At 38.2% G+C, this 21,159-nt stretch overlaps 1 protein-coding gene across 13 annotated transcripts in view; it reads left to right on the top strand.

The window, feature by feature from the left end:
* Nucleotides 1-20,952, top strand: part of LOC136240037 (early growth response protein 1-like) — a 57,613-nt gene extending 36,661 nt beyond the window's left edge. For all 13 annotated transcript variants that reach the window (XM_066030843.1, XM_066030838.1, XM_066030840.1 and 10 more), the window contains 2 exons: nucleotides 4,434-5,649; nucleotides 19,960-20,952. In XM_066030843.1, coding sequence (XP_065886915.1) covers nucleotides 5,485-5,649; nucleotides 19,960-20,811 — 1,017 coding nt within the window. In that variant the 5' untranslated portion in view covers nucleotides 4,434-5,484 and the 3' untranslated portion in view covers nucleotides 20,812-20,952. The remainder of the gene's footprint in view (nucleotides 1-4,433; nucleotides 5,650-19,959) is intronic.
* Nucleotides 20,953-21,159: the final 207 nt, after the last annotated feature.

Raw genomic sequence — 21,159 nt, 5'->3', positions numbered from 1 at the left:
TCGCGATAGTAGGGATATCACTATCGTGATAGTTATGATAAGCTTAGATCTGCATTAAAATGGTATCAACAACCCTTCTATACTGTTTTACAGTTAGTATTACCAGCTTTCTTACAAAGGAGTGGCCTGTAAAAGCTATACCAAAAGTCCATATTCATCGGCCGCCCACACAGTTAATTAATAAATGTCCTGTGCATGTAAAATAACTTTCTATATGACTGTAAATCTTAGCTATACAACTAAGACTTCGTTGAGAGCAAACTGTTTCATAAACTATCGGGATAGTATTCACTATCGCGATATTTAATGAGTAACTATCGTGATAGTAAAATTTTTACTATCGCTCAGCACTAGATGTGAACTTGTGGATGAATACGGTATGATGAAATGTAATGGGTGATATGATCTGGTTAGTCTCATTGGTGGCAAGTAATATGATGGAATGGAGATAGCAAGCTGGTGATACAGTGCCTAGTGTAGGACTTGTAATCTGGATATCTTACGATGGGTCTCAAGAGATGGCCAGGATAGTTCACTTAACATTGCTGAGACTGAGCTAAATCTACTATAGTCATTATAAATCCATCGGGCTGCACAGGCTGACTGCTCAGTATAAATAATAAATAAGTACATAATGTCCAGATACTAGAGATATTCTAGACAGGCAGCACAGCTGATTTGCCTAGGGTGTAAAATCAACAATAGTGCAGTGTATGTTACAATCAATAAGAGTATGTATACTACAATTACTAATTGTGAGCAAAAAGTTACAGTATGTTTGTGTTGCATCAAAGAGTTAGCTACAGTACATGTGTTACAATTACTAATTATAAAAGGTAAATTACAGTATGTATGTTACGATTACTAAATTATAACAGTAAATTACTGTACACATATAGAACTACTTATAATTACAAACAGTCATAAAATTACAGTTACAGTGCGATATTCACCTCTTATTGTTTTACAGTATCTGGACATTACGTACTACTCTGATCCAGCTTGTTTCAGTACTTTTTATTGCAACGGTACTACGTTGTCCCTACTCTAGCTTAAAATTCCTAATGTTTTCTTATACTATTTTGTCTACTTTTTTTTGTCGTCAATTCATGACCACTATTAAACAGCTAGCTACTCTCAAATGTGTAATACAATAGTGTTAATCATATTCATGAGTGAGGTCATAATCTGCAGCAATCATGAATCTAATTATACACAAGGGCTGCCCACTTACATTCCAGCTTCACCAGCCTACTATTGATGTATACACACCAAGCACTAAGGTCTGGCATAGCCACCAGACTAATCCACTTACATGCGACTAATTCGCACAGCAAAAATAGTGTTCCAATACTACCTATTCTATCCCCATTTTTATTCAGTATTGGAATAGCTATTAAAAAAAACTCCCCATAGCGAGACAAAACGAACCTCAAATCTATAAATGATTTTAATGTTATTCACTATTTGGGGCTGTGGTCTGTATTTGTTTGAGCCAAGGTAGAATTTTTGGACTATTAGTTCCAGCACTTAACATAGACAGAATAAATACAGTCAGTATTTGTGTATGAATTATGCTGTATCACTTACAAATGTAGTCTACTTTCATACATACACTTTATGCATATCTACCAGTCCATTCCTGGTGGCAGGCGACATCTTGTCTACGAAAACACATTGTTAACAAACAACTGTTGGCTAAAGGCATCAGTTAGTACAAATTCATATAGAAAATTTTAAACAATGGAAACTTATTTTGAAGTGTATGGGATCACCCTAATAGCAAGTCAGATTTTGATTATGCCTTACCAATACTGCCAAGTTGTCATGAAGGCTGCATGGTTTTTGGGTGATGAAGGAAAGTCCAGACCTTCATCACCTAAAGTTCTGCTGTACTGTATGATGGGCTAATACAGGAATCAAATTTGTATTTCAGGTAATATTTTAAGCAATTTTTATCCCTACTAGTTTGTAAAATTCCACAGATCATGGAGTTCTGGCTAAAAATCAGTTTCACAATATCATCCTGGCACCTTGGCAGTATTGGTTAGGCATAACCAAGCCCAAAAGTGCCTTCAGTACGACCCTAAATGTTTCCAATAGATTGCTACAATTTTTTTAAAAATAGAATTTTCTACTGACTACCTACTTGATGCCTTCAGACAAGTGTAACTCGATAACGACTAAGGCTACAGGCTTGAGTTTTTCACTGTTCAATGTCGCTTCAGCCTGACAGATGCCTTTTGACATAGTGCAATACATACAATGCATGCATCGTGGACTTACCTTTGTCCTCCTTCGTGTCCCCTTTCTTTTTGCTGACAGCCCAAGATGTCGATTCACAGTAGTGTGATGGCTTCCCTACATTTGTAAATGACCATATTTTCCATGATGGCTGGATTGATTGCAGATGCACTTCTCCTATTGTTCTTCATTTGTAATAGGGGTGGGGGTGATATCGATCAATATTATACCACAGTATTTTAACTAAAAACATTGCTGCTTCACTAAATACCCACTAAATATGTATAAGCTTCCATTTCATCAGTTGCCTCATTGTAGACTATGCAGTGTTTACTCTTCAAGTGGGAAAACAAATTGGAGATGTTAGCCAACCAACTTTTTTGACAGAGGTGACAATAGCACTCCCATATTCGACTGGTCTCGAATTAACACCTCTCTAGTAGTCCCATGCTAAGCTTTTTGCTCCACTCTTGCTAATGGGTTCTGCCATTTTGTATAATTTGAAACCAGTAATTTCTGGTATTCTTGGTATGCGGTATTAATAAATGTTAAATATTTAATAATTTGCTTTAATATATATATTTATAGAACTTTGCATGGGCAAGATCAAAGGAAAAATTGTACTTTAAATTTCATAAAGTACACTCTCAGCCGGCCAACTGCTTCATCGACCACAAAGAGTGCTTTATTGCACCGCAAAGAGTGGTTTATTCGTTCAATAAAGCACTCTTTGTGGGCAATAAAGCACAGTTGCCCACGTGCCTTAGTGTATGCTAATAGCCTACGGGGCTCGCGCCAGTACGACTAATCACCCAAGCCGGTGAAGGCTGATAGCCTCGCCGTGCTGAGTGATCAATCACCCCAGCCAATACGAGTTCCACCACTGGATTGCTTTTATAGACATACCTAAATGCTTCGATGATGGGTGGGAGAAGGTAACGTTGCTGTTACGTTTGTTAATGTAAACGGACAAGTCCTGGAGATATCATGGAAATACTTCACCATGTGACTCACAATAGAATCGATTGTGGGTTGCGAGCAAAACCTGCCAAAAGACGCGATGAACGTCTACTATGCCAAACTATGGTGAAATACGTGTGAGTTACTTTGTTAAACTAGTTTGTGTGCGTTCAGGCTGCTAATAGTTCGTGCAACGCTTGTTAATTACGAGTCCTAGTGTATGATGAAGCTACACGATTAGAAAGTTCCATAAATCATTTAAAGCATAGCCTTGCTCGTGCTATATGAAAAATAAAGTACTCGGCCGCGCGCCTCGTACTTTATTTTTCATATAGCACTCGCGGCTATACTTTAACATATACATATTGCACGACAACTAAATATCGGTATATTGCCCACCCCTAATTTGGAACACTGTGAAGTGGGCTGAACATAGCTGAAAGTGAATCGTAAAGGCTACTTATTTTTTGAGTCAGTAATTAATAGTTGGGGTGTGTGTTTAGTCAAAAACATTATCTCTGGCACCATCCTTTCTTTTGATGCAGTATGCATGAATTCACCAGTCATAATAATGTTACAAAACAGTAAACAAACAAGTATTAGGAAAAAATATTAAGAATTTTAAGTTAGATTAGGGATCACAGAAGAAGTAGGGAAACAAGGGAGGTCATCTACACCTGCAGATATACTAGTGGACATTCAATCTTAATTCAGTCTATTTCCTTCTATGATCCCTAATCGTACTTAAAATCCTTAATTTTTCCTTATACCTGTTGTATCTCTCTGTCTGTGGATGATATCCCACTAGGGACCTGTGAGAAGGCTAAAGCCTGTGAATTCAGGGAGTCATAAACATGTAACTAAAATGTTGAAGAATGCAGAAAAAAATCCCAGACCCAGTAGTGACTTGATCCCCAGCAACATGCAGTCTAGATGCACAGCTGTCAGTACTGTCTCAGCTTTCACAGCTGTCAATGCTGTCTCAGCTATTCCCATGTTATGAACAATGGCCTGTCTCAAATGGTTTGTTTATATAGCAAAACTGTATAAGTATACTTTCTATACCTCAATAGTGTTCCATCAATCTGACCTTTGGTCATGTTTAATTCAAATTAAGATCAATAACTGCTTAATGATATATTGTTAAAGAATCAACTTTGTAATATAAGACACAATTATTCTAAAGAAGTTATGTTAGATGATGCACATTTATCTCATTTGCATTTTAGGTAGCTAAATTCTTCAGGACACTATCAAGCCATGAAGACTGTATTTTGACATGCTGTAATAATAGTTGAAGGTGATGATATGACTTGTGAAGAAATAGTAGTTGAAGGTGATGATATGACTTATGAAGAAGAAAGTGATTTGTGAATGGAAGAAAAGTGACTTGACACCATTACACACATTCACTTATCATACAGTATAGTAGTATACTCTTGATAGTACTGTATAGTAGGGAACGTGTAGGTTTACACCTTCCGTGAAATTGATGAGAAATCAGCCATACAATACCTACTTACTTACTTACTTACTTAGTTCTGCTAAAGCTCAAATACTGTAATGAGCTCAAGGCTTGGAATAGAAAGATAAGGATGGAGCAATCTCCTCACAGGTTTCCTTCAATAGATGTGCAGGTATTCCATCAGGTCCACATACATCTAAGGTCCTAAGTAGTTCAAGGACACCATTAGTTTTGGGTTTATGTCTGGTTTCGATTATTCATGTATCATGGGGAGAGCTTCTGCTGTTACTGGAATAAATACTGAGGTGAAGTAGTCATTAAGACTGGAAAGAGGCAAATGTCGTACCACTGTTTAAAAAAGGTGACAGATCCAGTGCTAGTAACTATAGACCTGAGTCATTAACTTGTATTTGCTCAAAACTATTAGAACACATTGTCTATTCACATATTTATGCTCATCTTACTAAATATAACATCTTGTGTGATCAACAACATGGCTTCTGCCAAGGGTGATCATGTGAAACTCAGTCATTGCTAACAGTAAATGATTTCGGAACTTAAACAAAATGAGCAGACTGACGTTATTTTTTTAGACTTCTCTAAGGCATTTGACAAAGTATCCCATCAGCATTTGTTCCACAAACTCCATCATTATGGTATCCAAGGAAAATTACTAGGACTAGATACAACATTTTGTTTTACAAAGATCCCAGCATGTAATAGTTGAGGGTCAGCAGAGTATTCATCTACAGTAACTTCCGGTGTACCCATGCAGGGCACTGTCTTGGCCCCATTACTCTTCCTGTGCTTTATTAATGATTTGCCAAATGGAATATTATCCAAAATTAAACTATATGCTGATGATGTATTACTTTATGCTACTATTCATACAGAGAAGGACTGTCAACAGTTACAGAGAGATCTGGATTCTCTTGGAAAGTGGGCTGATGAATGGAAAATGGTATTTAACCATCAAAAGTGTGAGTTTCTCAGAATAACCAACAAAAAACATCCACCATGCAATATAAAATTCAAAACAAAGAAATTAAGGAAGTTTCCCATGCTAAGTACTTAGGTGTAACAATAAGTCATAATCTTACTAGGTCTGAACATATAAAGCAAATTACCAACAAGGCTAACAGTTTTCTGCAACATAACTTACATAACTATCCACTTGAAATTAAAAGTTATTGTTATAAGCTATGGTAAAGCCTATATTAGACAATGCAGACATTATTTGGTCACCAGGATATCAATATGATAGAAAGACGTCAGAGACAAGCAACAAGATTTGTGATGAATAACTTTTCCTCTTATGCCAGTGTTGCACAAATGTTAACGAACCTTAACTGGCCGACAATTGTTGAATGTAGAGAAGAACAGAAAGCTGTTATAATGTTTAACAAGACCACTGATCACCTTATCGACATCTCGGCAAACTCTTACCTAACACCTGTACCCATGTTACACGATACAAGAGGCCATAGCAAGAGGTTTATACAACCAATGACAAGAATTGATTCCTATTTTTTTCCTTCTTTCCCTCTGCTATCAAACTCTGGAATTCTCTACCCCAGCATGTGATGGACATTGATAAGAAAATAGTGAATGTCACTACAAAGTATTTCACTATTGTTGGGCCTAAAACAACATGATATAGTTTTCTTTCTGGAAAATTATTTGTTTCAGATCACAATGTGGCTTTCAAGCAAGAGTAAATACTTTCATATATGCCACTAATTTGTGTTTTTTAATTATTTATAATTTCTTGTGGTGCATGCTGGTCACACCTATACTCAAGTTGAAGCAATACTTAAAAGGGTGTGCTGCATGTAGCTTCACATTTTATTTCATTTGGACTGCTGTAATCTTTAACACTACAGCTAGCTACTGTTAGACTTTAATATTGTTGCTAGTCTGAAGAGCAATTGTAAACAGTGCTGGTATTAAAGCTAAAGAGAGGAAAGGTGAGTTTAAATTTATTGCTACTGATGATATATCAAGAATTTATATAAGCTGCAGCATTTATGTATTATTAGCTAGCTAGCTACTTGTTTCATGTCTGAAACCAATCAGTGCCGGGAACCCTTTAATGAATGGATTCGATTGCTCCTTATACATTCCGGCTCTCCCTGAGCTTAATTGAAACTGCATGGTATTAGCTATGTAATCGTCACAGGTTTCATAGCTATACGTATTTTCTTGACGTCTTATCAGGTTATTGCACCATTCATAGCTAGCTATACGTATAGTCTCACTTGGCTATCGATGCAGACCGCATTTTTTTCATTGGGTCACAATCCATACTAGCTATGTGTGGTCGCCAGAAAAGAAAAAAAACGGAATAGCGAACACATAACGCTGTTAACGCAGAGCTTGTAGCTAGGTGTTCTGGCTACGCGAGACTATAGCTAAATCAATCGCCTGGTAGTTTTGCCTTACTTATAGTATCGCACCATTGATTATAGCTAGCTACCATTGCGTACATGCATGCTGTATATTAGTTATAGCTGCCATTCACGTACTGTAGCTAGCTAGCTACCATTGCAATTGTCAAGGCAGAATTTGCAAGTTGTCAGCATTGCTGCTGCGCTATCTACGTTGGCGAAATGGACTGTTTTGCATCGGCTCAGCTGTATAAATCAGTGGCCACGCGTAGTAACGTGTAGTTGCTTTTATGACCCTTACTCGAATTTAAAATCAGTTTTTCCTCTTTTGTAATGTAGTGAACCTGCGCATACCGCATCAAAGGTCAGAACTATGGCCAGAATTATATATATCATAAAGTAATTTAGCGTCTAAACGCGCCCCCGAATATAAATTACCAAAAAGCGGAGTGGCCATTTCGCTTCTTTTTTTTTCGTAAATAATAGAATAATTTTACAAAAACCAACACATCACACAGATGAGTCAAGCTGCTCTGCCAAACGCAGTTCAGCAGAGGTAGTGGGGCGCTCCACATGTACAGGCCTCACAGTCCATAGCCAAGATGGCAGAATCGGGAGTAAAGAAATGAGATGGAACATCGCATCAGTGAAAGTGTCTTGATATAGGGTGTGCCATGTTTCTTAGAGAGTAAATCAGTTAAGCGGTTGTAGAACAAGTCCACCATATGTAGAAAAAACAAGTGGGGTAAATGAACTACACTCCACACTGCAAACCCTATCACCATATTCCCACTTATTCTCTAACTCATGCCTTCGAAAAAGTTATGCAGGCTGAGTCTTTACATTTTTGTAAATGTAACATTTAAAAAAAAATTTATATATCACTATTTCATTGTGTTTATTTCTATCTATTGGTAGGCATTCCAGTATCCGAGATTTTTTAATAAAAAAATTCTCTGTATATTCCCCAATAGAACCCTGGCACAAAATGACAACTCGTGTTCAACTTGGGATTGCTCCGTCGTCCGAGCTCCAATGAGGGTGAAAATCGCTGTGGGGTTTGTCCACATGCTGATCATCATGAAATTCTTAGTTTTATCGTGCGCGTTACATATAAGTAAGTTTTGTGTTGTTTTGTAATCTTTTCAAGCCTTGTAATGTATGTAGAATACTTTAAAACTTTAAAAAACGTACGATCGGGTGGAAGGTAGTCACTGGTGCTTACTTTAAAGTGCGTAGTTACTTCGCTCGGGTTAGCGATTTTCAGCTCCAGAGCAATTTTCTGATGGTTGTGTCATCAGCTCAAAAGTATAAACCACTTCAAAGTAGGCATAACAATGCCATAATTGAAACCACAACTCCACCTTAGGTATTGTTGCATCATTGTGGCACCTCCACTTTAGTTGTTTACCTTTATAAGTTGTTAACTTGATGTTTTTACCAACTTGAGATAGCCACTTGCCTATGGGCATACACCATTGTATTGAGAAGTGTGCAGTAGGTGAAACATATTTGCTCACCACAAAGCATACAAAGATCGCTGAGATCCAATAAGACCTGAAGTTACTCTCATTACATGTACAAACTTGCAGCTAGAAGCAACTGCAGTTTCAAGATAGTCCAGATTGCTAGATGGCTTCCTGATTCAATTGTGCCATTTTCCCCTGTAAAATGTATGGGGAGCCCTGGAGAAAAAATGTACCTTTTTTCAGTTTTTAAGCACTGTGCATGCCAAAGTAGCTAATTCCAACCCAACAAACTATATACTTCTGAGATCAGCAATCAATACTCTATCTATTGAGCATATAAAAATCCCGTTTTTCCAAAATTTTAAGATCAGTCTGGAATGCCTACTATAGGTATAACTGATGATGCATGTTAAACTATCATTTATCACTTGGAGGAGCGGCGAACTTCTGGAACAACACATCCATGAATAATAGCCCTTCCACTGCGCGCAGTCAGAAAATCTTCATACGTCAAACTTCTACTACGCTAGCTGGATTGTTGGCGAATTTATAAGTTCAGACTTACTATCGGGTTAAGCACCATTGACAGACACCGATTCAGTGTAATCTACCCACTCCTGGCACTACTGAGTTATCTTGGGTTGAAGTAATGGCGCAGTTGCCATCAACGCACATTATCTAGTATAACTTTCCGAAAAACTACGTGATACTTCTGAAACTCTGCTAATCACTACGCCTACGACCACTTAACTAATTGGTGGTGAGCTATTGGATGGAGCTGCTAGCACACGGCAAAAATTTGACGTAGCAATCCGGGTGTGCAGATTTCTAGCAAGGTCCTCTATCGATCTAACCACAGCAACCACAACTATTACCTCACGAAAGCCACATAATTTATTACGTAACTTGTACGGTAATTTACTCGTGCTAGCTTATGGCTGCTATAGATACCTTTCTCCACTTCTATCGTTTACTGTATCACTTCACATCACCAGACCATACCTTCTATAGCTACCAGACTAACGTAAGCTATTATGGTAGATACTAGACTAACTACTGGTGTATTGTAGGCCAACTAGCGCCTCGTAGCATAGTTACTTAGGCGCTGCGTGTATAGCTAAGGCGCTCCATTGACACAAACGAGACAACTAGGCAAAGTAGGCTGTGCTAGCTAGCTACATATTAGATTAACTTGGCACAGAGCCAGCACCATTGATCCTATGTGTACTACATCATCCGAAATGTGTACTACATCATCCAAACTTATTAGCAGTACACACAGTATAAATAGACACAATATGCAACAATAAACACTTTATAACACAGCAATGTCAAACAAGAACAACAAAAAGAATCATTACAACAGTCATCGTCATGTTTTCTGCAGGAGGAAAAAGAAAAAACAGTAAGTGACAACACATAACATACAATTCAGTGTATGTATTTAAATTTATGTTACAGAGCTGAAACCAAGGGACCTGCTATTAACCCAGCCGAATGTAGAATCATCAATCTTAGTCTACTAAACAAACACACAAACAACGTAGCAAAACACGTTGCTACATGTCAACCTTGTATAGCTAAAGCCATCTCATCACAGGAGTGTACGTTCATATCTGATGAAAAACACCATGGCTTGGCTTCAGTTATATCAAGCAAGTGTGGTGGTTGTGATGAAGTTATCCCATTTTCCACCTCTACCAAACTTACCGACTCCGGAGGAGGCCAACAATGGACCAACAACTTTGCAGCAGTGTGGGGTCAGATGGTAGTGGGTGGCGGATTTAATCACCTCCAAGAGTCAATGAGTGTCCTTGGTATTCCTACTATGTGTAAGAATTCTTTTATGGCCACAGAATATGCACAGTGTTGGGCAAGTTACTTTGTAAAAGTAACTAGTTACATATTACATATTACTTGCAACTGAACTATTTAGTTACAGTTACATATTACCCATAAAATAAAGTAACTGTAATAATATTACATATTATATTACTTTGTGTCCACAGCCTTAAGCTGTCACGTGTGAAACTACCACCTTATCACGTGACATGATTGCGTTGTTGGACAATGTACAAATCTTGGTTATAAGTAAAAAGCTAGTGAATAAGCTTCATTCAATAGGCCTCGTTACTCCATTGTGGTTAGGCGTTACTCAGAGGATTACTAACGAGATTAGTAACTTCATTACTTTTAGTAATAATATTACATCATATTAGACTCATTACAGTAATTATATTACTTAGGTAACGCGTTACGTTCGTTACGTTTGTAAGTAAAGTATCTTGCGTTATATTACCTGTTTTCATAGCGTATTTCGTTATATTACTTTGTTACCACAAAATTAATAATATTACGTAACGCGTTACTTATGTAATGCGTTACTCCCAACACTGAATATGCAATAGGAAAGTAGTGGTGGGATGTCTTGGAGAAGTCGATGAAAGCTGCAGGGGAAGAAAAACGGCGAATTGCTATAGAGCAGAATAGCTACCATCATGAAGTACCTACAATTACAGTCATTTTAGATGGTGGCTGGTCTAAGCGGACCCATAGACATTCTTACAATGCTCTGTCAGGGGTAGGGGTGATCTTTGGAAAGCAAACTGGGAAGCTTCTATATATAGGAGTAAGAAATAAATTTTGTGCTGCATGTGTGTATCAAAATAAACAGACTGGTGCAAACAAGAAGACAAATCATACCTGTTTCAAAAACTGGAGTGGTCCATCGGCGTCCATGGAAACTGACATCATATTGGAGGGTTTTCAGGCAGCTGAAAAGCAGCACGGTGTTAGATACATGAGATTCATTGGTGACGGAGATAGCTCAGTTCATCCCACTCTAGTTGCTAATGTCCATGAGTGGGGATATGACATACAAAAAGAGGAGTGTGCAAACCACGCAGTAAAATGCTTCAGAACATCAATGGAGCAACTAGTCAAGGACAAGCCACAATACAAAGGGAGAGGTAAATTGACTGAACAAATGCGAAAGAGACTTACATCAAGAATGTGAAGCTCCATCACCAACAGAAGTAAAGAAACTGACTCCAGAAAAGCAGCTAAACTTCTTAGAATTGACATCTTGACTTGTGTACCACACTGCTTTGGGATCCATAATAAGTGCAACAGTGACTACTGCAAGGTGGCTAAAAACAAAAACACACCAAATGAAACTAATTCAACAACTGAGCTTACTTCCTTACCAAGAAGCATACCTTACTCTCTTTCTGGTCCCAGCACATCAAATGAATGTTTGGAGGCTATATCCATACCACACAAGATGGGAGGTTTTCTCCATTAACCAGCTCATCTCTTTTAGGTTTCAATAGTACGGGCAATCATCAGCATATCAGTGAAGTACTAGAAAATGACACTTTGGATGAAATACTGTCAGAACAGCAAAAAGCATGGCAAGATGCTACCACTGATGAACCTGTTGATTTACCAGAACCAAGTGACCCGGTTGACAATGCAATGCTTTGTGACATACAAAAGTATGCTAGCAGACTTGCTGGAAAAGCAAATCAACTCATAGGTAAGCAGTTAAAATATAAAGGTACATGAGACTTTAATAGTATATCTTCTTCACAGGCAACTTCACCACAAACTTGGCTGAAAGCTACATGCATGTGAGGACGAAATTTGATTGGGGGAAACAAATAAACAGGTCACAAAGTGGTTCGTGGACAGGTAGATGTGCAGGTGCAGCACTGTGAATGAATGATGGACCTGGATGGGGGCCTACATGTTGGGAAAAGGTCACTGGACTTCCCCCCAGTGAAACATTCAAGGCAGTGGCAGAAGAAAGATGTAAGAAGACAACGAGCGACAGGAAAAGAAAGGCTACAGAAAATGAAAAAATTAAAAGAAAGCGAAGGAAAAGAGGTGGCAATTCCCTCCAGTCACGACTGGATTATTCTCGCTATGACGGAAATGGTCCCAATGCCATAGATATTTTACCAGATATACCTGCGAGTGACCTTCATGATGTCATGCTGTTCTATTACTCTAGACAAATTAAAGTTACCGAAGCAGCTGCAGCAGATATCACTCTCAGAACCAATGAACAAGGTGGCAACAGCAACTCAAAAGCAATCTGGCATGAACACAGAAGAGTAAGAGTGACAGCATCAAATGTTGGTAAAATTGCCAAAAGAAGACCAACAACAAAAGTTAAATCTGTTGTACAACAGCACCTAAATTTCATGGAAATGAAGCTACAAGATGGGGGACAGTCCAAGAAGATGCTTGTAATGAGCAATACTTGTTGCAGAAAAAGGCAATGTCACCAAACATTACTACCACTAAAAGTGGATTGGTAATATCGGTTGAGAATCCATGGTTGGCTGCTAGCCCAGATGGCTTGGTACATGACCCTTCAACTGATCCTCCAGATGGCATTGTTGAATACAAAAATCCATACGTAGCCAGAAACATGACTTTAACTGAAGCTATCACAAAGGTAAAAAACTTTTGCCTAGTTTACAACAAGGAAAACCAATTAGAACTGAAAAAGAATCATGATTTCTACTATCAAGTGCAGTGCATTATGTTCTGTACAAAGCGTTCATGGTGTGACTTTGTAGTCATGACGAAGACCCTCCACATCCAACGAATAGACTATGATCCAGGTTTTTGGTCAGCGGTACTTGCAAAGTTAAAGGCATTCTACTTCACTACCATTTTACCACAATTGGCATCACCAAGACCTGTAGTGCGAGAACCATCTGAATGGGTAAAAACAGAATGGGAAGAAAAGTACAAGATTTTGTAATACAGAACATATCCTAGTATAGGCCAACTTTGTACAAGACAAGTACTCTTTTCATTAATTGTAAATCATGTATTTATTTATTTATTAATTATACGATTACAAATGAAGTACATATCTATTGCTAAATATAGTAGTAGCTCCACCTTAAACCTGTTCAGTTACTGTCCCATTGAGTGATCTCTAGCGGCGGCATACTGAGTTCACTCACTCTGTTACGTTAATCCTAAAAGTAGGTCATCATTGTGATAAACTTTAGCTGGAGCAATCATACACTTAACTGATTCTTTAAACAGCGCATTAACACATCGATACACGTGGTGTGGTGTTTCGCAGCGACATTGTTCCATTGTAATAAATGCATGATGCAATTTCCTGCTTATGTAATGAAGCTGTTTAAGTGTAAATACTAGTGGTAAAACTTAAGGTTTCTTTTGTAACTCGTTAGGCTTCCCGTCCTGGTAGGTCTTCGTGTTGACCGTAACCTTAAGGTAGCTTAGTGCGTTGGGGTGAAAAACCCTTATATCAAAAAATGCACCCTGGCGTCTACCTCAAGTGAAACTTGTAAACTGTTTTTTTTTTTTTTTTGAATAATAATAGAAACAGCAAATTAAACATACAAAGAAAGGAGAAAGTGAAACCCAGTTGAACCGAGAAAGTGAAACCCTCAAGTGAAACCCAGTTGCACGAACATCTGCACGGGCTTCATCATTACGAATGGCAGAAACAGGAGCAATGGTCTCTCCATTAAGAGGTAACAAAGGTGGTTCCACTGCAACATTATAACAGACCTCTTGTAACCATCCAGCTGTCAATGTCGCGGATCACCCGAGAAACTAATTACGTGTATTTATGTTACATAACTTGTACAACTTGTTGAACCCGTCCGGTTGAACCGGTTTTTTAGCTGGCTAAAGGCCGTTGCTAAGTGAGTTAGTTATTGTACGAATAAAAGTTGCAGCTCTGTATTGTAGTAGCTTGTTTATAAAGTATTTGTGACCGGATTTGCGAAAAGGTACCTTTTCCACACACAAAATTTAACCCATTTTTTGAATTTTAAAGCTTCATAACTTTTTGATCATGGCATGTAAGTGCTTGACATATTCAATGAATGTAGCTACAGTATCTGGTTACATTGTAATACTAAGAGCAAGTTAATCAGTATAAGGAGTCAAGTGTTACATCATTTTGTTTGCTGGTATGTCAAATGTGTGGAAAAGGTACCTTTTCGCAAATCCGGTCACATTTAATAAGTGAACCGGGTCGTTAATTGTCGTGCGACTTGCAACAGTCAAGTCACAAAGTTCATTTTGCTTCTTTTTCAGTTTGTTCCGCCCGTTACACGTCACTACAAACGAAGAACAGTAGTTATACGAGAAACGCCTCTGCAATTAATCCTGAGTCTCTACGAACTAAGATAGCTACGGATGATTTTGTGCGAGCGGTTTTATAGCTAGCTAGTCAGCACGAGGAAATTATACCTAGCTTAGCTACGCGGTAGTGGAGCCAAAAAGAAATGAAACAGAAAGCAGAGCAAATATAAGTCCATGATCATGATGCATTCCAGCATTGTAACTGCTGCGGTGAAGTGAAATGGCACGTAAGGCCACTCCAAGAAAATTCCTTGTTTCCCATTTCATTGACCTCAAAAATACATGCGGGCGGGCGGTTCATTATCCATTGTAGATATTTCCACTAATCCAGGTTCGAAATTCATAACTAGCCAACTTAGCTACAGGTAAGAATCACAGTAGAAATATTTAAACTAAGAACCTGAACAGTGAGAAGCTAGCTAAATGGGCTTTCTGAATAGTCTCGCATGGCCAGACCACTTTTTCTCTGCACGGCGCTTATCGATTTGAAATTATAAGCTCCTGCTCCGAAAAAGGGTCTGGAACAGCCGTTAGCATAGGCAACTCGTTTCTAACACCCCAAACCACTATGGAGGGTGTTAATGAATCCCAACAAGCTTTCGCCCACATCTCATCCCATAACATTCAATATTCAAATTCTAAATCTTTTTGGCACTTGCCAGTTGATGAGTCTTGCACCATTTGAAGCAAAGCATGAATTTGGTGACAAAAAGCGACTGACACTATGCCTAACAGGTAAACATATTCCGTGTTTTAAACCATACCACTTTCTTCTTCACGGTACTTGTCAGTGAAGCAGGCCTCTCTACGGCGTCACAGTCATGACACGGTTTAAAATCAGGTTTGCTGTTGAAAAGGCATAGAACTGAATATTGAATGTTTGTGGGTCGAGATGTGGGTGAAAGCTTGTTGGAATTCATTAACACACTCCATAATAGTGGCTGGGGGTGATAGAAACCGTTCCAGACCCATTTCTGGAGCAGGCGCTTATAATTTCCAATCGCTAAGCGCCGTTTGGAGAAAAAGCGATCTGGCCACGCGAGACTAACTAGTTACTGCTACACAATCACAGGATAAATAATGAATAAAATGTTCAGTTGACAGCAATAATGAATGACCATGCGGGAAGAGAATCTGCATGCAGGCGGGGAATGGGAAACAATGAATTTTCTTGGAGTGGCCTAAGCGACAGCGAACAATGAATAAATTAACACCTCGCAGACCCATTCTCTGCGATGGCGCTTATCAATTAGAGATTATAAGCATCAATTGATAAGCGAAAAGACTAGCAAGAAACTGATAATAGCATCGCGGGTGTACGATTTTAAAACCAGGCGTGCGCGTCCGGCACATTGTGTGGGTGTATCTATCTATCTACGTGAGCAAATCCTTTTAGTAGCTAGTAAAAGCAGTCAACCCATACAACCAAATGTTAAATAAAGCCTGTGCTGAACTTCAGCATTGCACTGAGGCGGTTTCTTCGTACAGTCTCGCGTATAGCCAGTCTATTTAGCTCGAAAGGTGCAAACTAACATCTATTGTCAATTGTATAGTACTGTTCTAATCTGCCCTTGCCATCACCCCCAGCACCAACTGTTAGAAGATAAAACAGGTTGGACTCAGTAGTCCCTGTGCCCATCAAAGCGGCCCATCTCTGGAGAGACATCAAGTGAGATGGACCTGCTACCATGGATGCACACTGTCACAGAGCGCAACAGTGAAAAAGACAGTGTGCACCTCATTCAGGCCAGAGTACGGCTATACGTAGTTGAACTTCGGCAAATCTATTTTCTTTCTTGTGTGGGGTGACGTGTCCTCTACATATGTGAATAAAAATAATGTTGGTTTGTTCGAATAATGCTTCCTTAGCAGAGGCATACCCAGGGGGGTTCAGGAAATCCTTTGGAATTTAGCTACACACACACACCACTAAAACACTGAAACGTCAGGTTCTAAAATCTGGAATCTTATAATGAAGCAGGATAGATTTTAAACCTTTGTCTTAGTTAAGTAATAGTTTCTCACATCAGTGATAGCAACAATTGTAGCATCGTTCTGACCAATAATGATGGTATATATAGAGATGCTCTGATAAAGCAGTTAGGCAATGTAATATAACAGTCACTTAGCTGTAGCGGAAACCCCTTTTTGAAATTGCTGCATATGCCCTGCTTATCAGTGCATAGCAATGTAATTAAATAATTGCAAAGTAATTCACCAATTACGATAGATTAATTTTACATTATTCTGTATGCATTATTACAAAACAGCTATAATAATGTAAAGTGTTCCAGCTATATAACTAGTTGCATGCATGGCATCTGGTTTTTAAAAGCACAACATCAACTTGTTTGCTCTGAAATTCCACAAAACATTAAGTCTAATAGTGGTTCCGGCATAGTACCCAGTAGCTACTATACAGTAGTATAACTAAGAATTCAGGTTTTGTATTCGTATTACCTGGCTATAAAGCAAAAATGTTCCAGTACATCACATATAACTCATATACCTAGATCTATAAGAGGTAGGGATATGGTTGGATGTGTAGGAGTCTTGAGAGTATGGACGAAAAAGAAAGGGTAGTTGCTTCTGTGGCAACACTTGGTAGCTATTCATGTTGAAATGGTAGCTATTCTTAAGATTTCATATTTGAAATCTTGAGCAAAGCAGTATGAGGTTTCAAAAGACTTGCAGACCCTTCATGACTGGTATGACTGACTGACTGACTGACTGACTGACTGACTGACTGACTGACTGACTGACTGACTGACTGACTGACTGACTGACTGACTGACTGACTGACTGACTGACTGACTGGAACTAAGCCCAAACAAGCCTTCAGAGTGACCTGAAATGTTCCCAACAAGTTGCTACGGAATTTTTTTAAACTATATTGCTACAGAATTTTTTAAACTATATTTATTAAATGGAATTTTCTACTGGCTGACTGAGTAAATGACTGACTGACTGATGCCTTCAGACAAGCATAACTCTATAACGTCTAAGGCTACAAGGCTTGATTTTTTCACTGTTTGACATTACTTCTGCCCGAGAGATTTCTTTTGGCATACCACAGTACGTAAAATGCATTCTTCATGGACTTACCAGTATCCTCCTTTGTGTTCCATTCATCTTTGCTGACAGTGAAATGTGTCAATTTGTCAGTAGCACATGATGGCTTCCCTTCATAACAGAAATCGTCCATATTTTTAATAGTAGATACTTTGATTGCAGAGGTGCTTTTCAAACAGTTCTTGATTCGTACTGCTGTGTAACAGGTTGAACATAGCCAACAACGAAGCATAATGGATACTTCAATTTTCAGATGATAATTTAAACAACTAGTCTCATGTGGCCAGACCCTTTCCATGAAGCTGCTTATTGATTGGAAATTATAAGTGCCATGCTACAAGGTTTGTACGTGCTTGTAGTGCGGCGCTTATAATTTCCAATCGATAAGCGGCTGCGCAGAAAGGGTCTGGCCACACGAGACAATGATATAACTGGGGCGCACAGTGCCATTTCTTTCTTTTGGTGCGGCATGCGCAGATTGCAGAAGTACTTTCTAAACAGTTCTTGATTCATAATGTTGTGTAACGAAGCATAATGGATACTTCACTTTTCAGACAATAATTGATATAGCTGGGGCATGTGGCACCATTTCTTTCTTTGATGCAGTATGCATGGGTTTACCAGTAATAGTAATTATTTACAAAAAAAGTTAACAAACAAGTACACAAAACAAATCTGGAATTAGAGTGGAGACCATAGCACATCAATAAAAAGTACTGAAACAAGCTGGAGTGGTGCATAATATTAAATCACAAAGAAGTGTTATATCCCTACTGTGCTTTTCAGTTATGGTATCTTGAGCACAGTAGGGATAAAACACTTCTTACTGTTTTACTATGATTTAATATCATGCATTACTCCAGCTTGTTTCAGTACTTTTTGTCGATCCCTACTCTAGTTGAAGTTCCAGATTTTTTTGTACATAATAATGAGAAAAACAGGTTAATTTCAAGCATTAGTATTGCAGCATAAAAACACAAGTATAAAATGCTGCTAGCTAGTTACTACAGTACAGTATGATACTACAGCAAAGATATTTTCTTAATTCCACTTGCATACTGGCTGTTAGTGGATTATCATATTCAATAAAAAGCATATAGAGTGAAGTGACAGTATTGTATAGGTGTAGCAATATATCTTTAGATAGACGACTACTGGCTCAGATGGATGTCAAGCTAGCTACAGTTCAAAGTATACTACTTCACATGCAAAGCATACTCTCACTAGAAGGTCTGAGGGTATGCTCCTGCTGCCAGAAAAGTTTAAAATTTACAGAGTTGGCATGGGGTACTAGTTACTAGTTACTCATTACTTTTATCTAATGTATAACTTAGTTCTAGTTACTTTTGTAAAGGTAACTAAGTATTTCAGTTACTAGTTACTTTCATAAACTTGTTTGTTAGCTTTTTGTAATATTTTTTATATGCCTAAGCAAGGGAAGAAGACAACTACACATATGAGCACTTGCTGACAATGATAATTACGTTTTACAAGAGATATAACTAGTTATATACTAGTTACTTTACAAGTAATACATTATGTAACTTAATTAGTTACAATAGTAACCAGTTACACCTAAGGCCACTTCAACTAAATCTTTTGTTTCTTGGGCCCGACCGACCCTATATTTTTCAGCATAAAATAATTATGTTAATCACGTGATCACCTTGCAAAGAGTGATAACGCCACGAAGGAGTTGCAAATTTATCTTTAAGCTCTCAAAAAGTAACACTAAATATCTCAACATATAGCTGCCTACTCACAAGTGATACAGCAACCGTAATGTAGCTTAGCCACCGTTTGACTCGCAATATCACTCTTCAGCTAGCAAAATAGCCTATTTTTATTTTACTGACCTACCGACCTTTATTTGGCTGAATTTCGCCCGAGAAACAAAAGATGGCCTAACTCTAAAAGTTTATATAGTATTGAGATAAATTCTGAGGGCAAATTAAAACACTGACTGTTCTATTAGAGTAGCAAGACCTTAGGATCATAAATCAATAGGAGTCCCCCCCACTGCCACCTGATTGCTATGCCTATGTATTGAGAAGTCACTTTGTACAGTAAGCCAGTTTAAACATGCAACCTAATGATAAGCTGATTAATTGCACTGTACACTGATTTTAATATTTGCCTTTGCACCCACGTATGCAATGATGTATGTGCAAAGACATACTGTCTTGTAACACTACATGTTACTTTAACTCTGCAGATGGATTATGGAAACATAGATTTTACAAATCCTGAAAATATCTTCGATTTCAGTGCTGGTCCAATATCTAAGAAGAAAACTATCACTCTTTCGCTAAATGGCAAACAACGCCGTAAGCTGAGAGCTAAACCATGTATATTGCTATCTGAATTAGAGATAATGCCACCTGACGAGAATGGAGAAGTTAAAATACGTGAAAAAACATTTGAATGCAAGTTGTGTGGTGATAAATTTTATCGGTCCACTCATCTGACTAGACACATGCGTGTACATACCGGAGAAAAACCATATAGTTGCCACATTTGCAAAAGGAGATTTGCAAGGTGTGATTACAAACAAGCTCATGTTTATACCCACAGAAGAGATAAAGTACACAGCTGTCCTATTTGTGGTGAGGTGTATCATGACTTGACCAGTTATGCTGACCACTGTGGATCACACCCTGATAGTGAATATCTCCAATTGTGTAAGCAGGAAGAAGCTCTTAAGGCTGAAAGGAAGATTGCAGCAAAAAACCTTAAGTCTTCTACCACAGATCAACCTGTTATTGCAGCTACTGTTAAAGAATTGGCTTCTAGTACAGCATCACACATAGAAAATAATGAAGAAGATGATATTTCAATTATTCCAAATCCAATGTATTCATTTAACTGTGAACTCCCATTAGAAACAAGCGCACCTCATCTCAGCCCATCCCCTCCAGTATTGGCAACCAATGGGTCTTGCTCTCTTGATGGTCATTCTATACCTCCTTTGTATGTTGTAGTATCACCTTCACAAGAAATATCTCAACAAGTATTTGTGTTCTTTAGCAACCAAAGCCAGCCACCACCTTTGCTAGTTTCATCATGATATCGAAGCAAAGTGTTGAGACATTGTTACCCTTCTTAGTTTTATATTGACAGACTAGTATTTTTTTGTATAATAATATGCGCATGTGTGTAAGTGAAGAATCATTTGCAACATGAGACTGGGGCAGTGCATGGTAATAATTATAATGGAAATATAATGTTATTTCAATTTTATGTTCTCCATGGTGATCCTACTAGATGGTAACCCAGTGTACTATAAAAGGTTGTGTGTGAATCAGAGTGGAACACCATATAATTATAATGATGATGTTACCATGACATCAGTGGTAAAAACCGTAATAATAGATCTGGTTGACTAGTCAAACACAAGCAATTTTGATAAGCTTCT

The sequence above is a fragment of the Dysidea avara genome, chromosome 12, assembly GCF_963678975.1.
Source record: "Dysidea avara chromosome 12, odDysAvar1.4, whole genome shotgun sequence".
NCBI classification, from domain to species: Eukaryota; Metazoa; Porifera; class Demospongiae; order Dictyoceratida; family Dysideidae; genus Dysidea; species Dysidea avara.
This window is presented reverse-complemented; position numbering and strand designations above follow the sequence as displayed.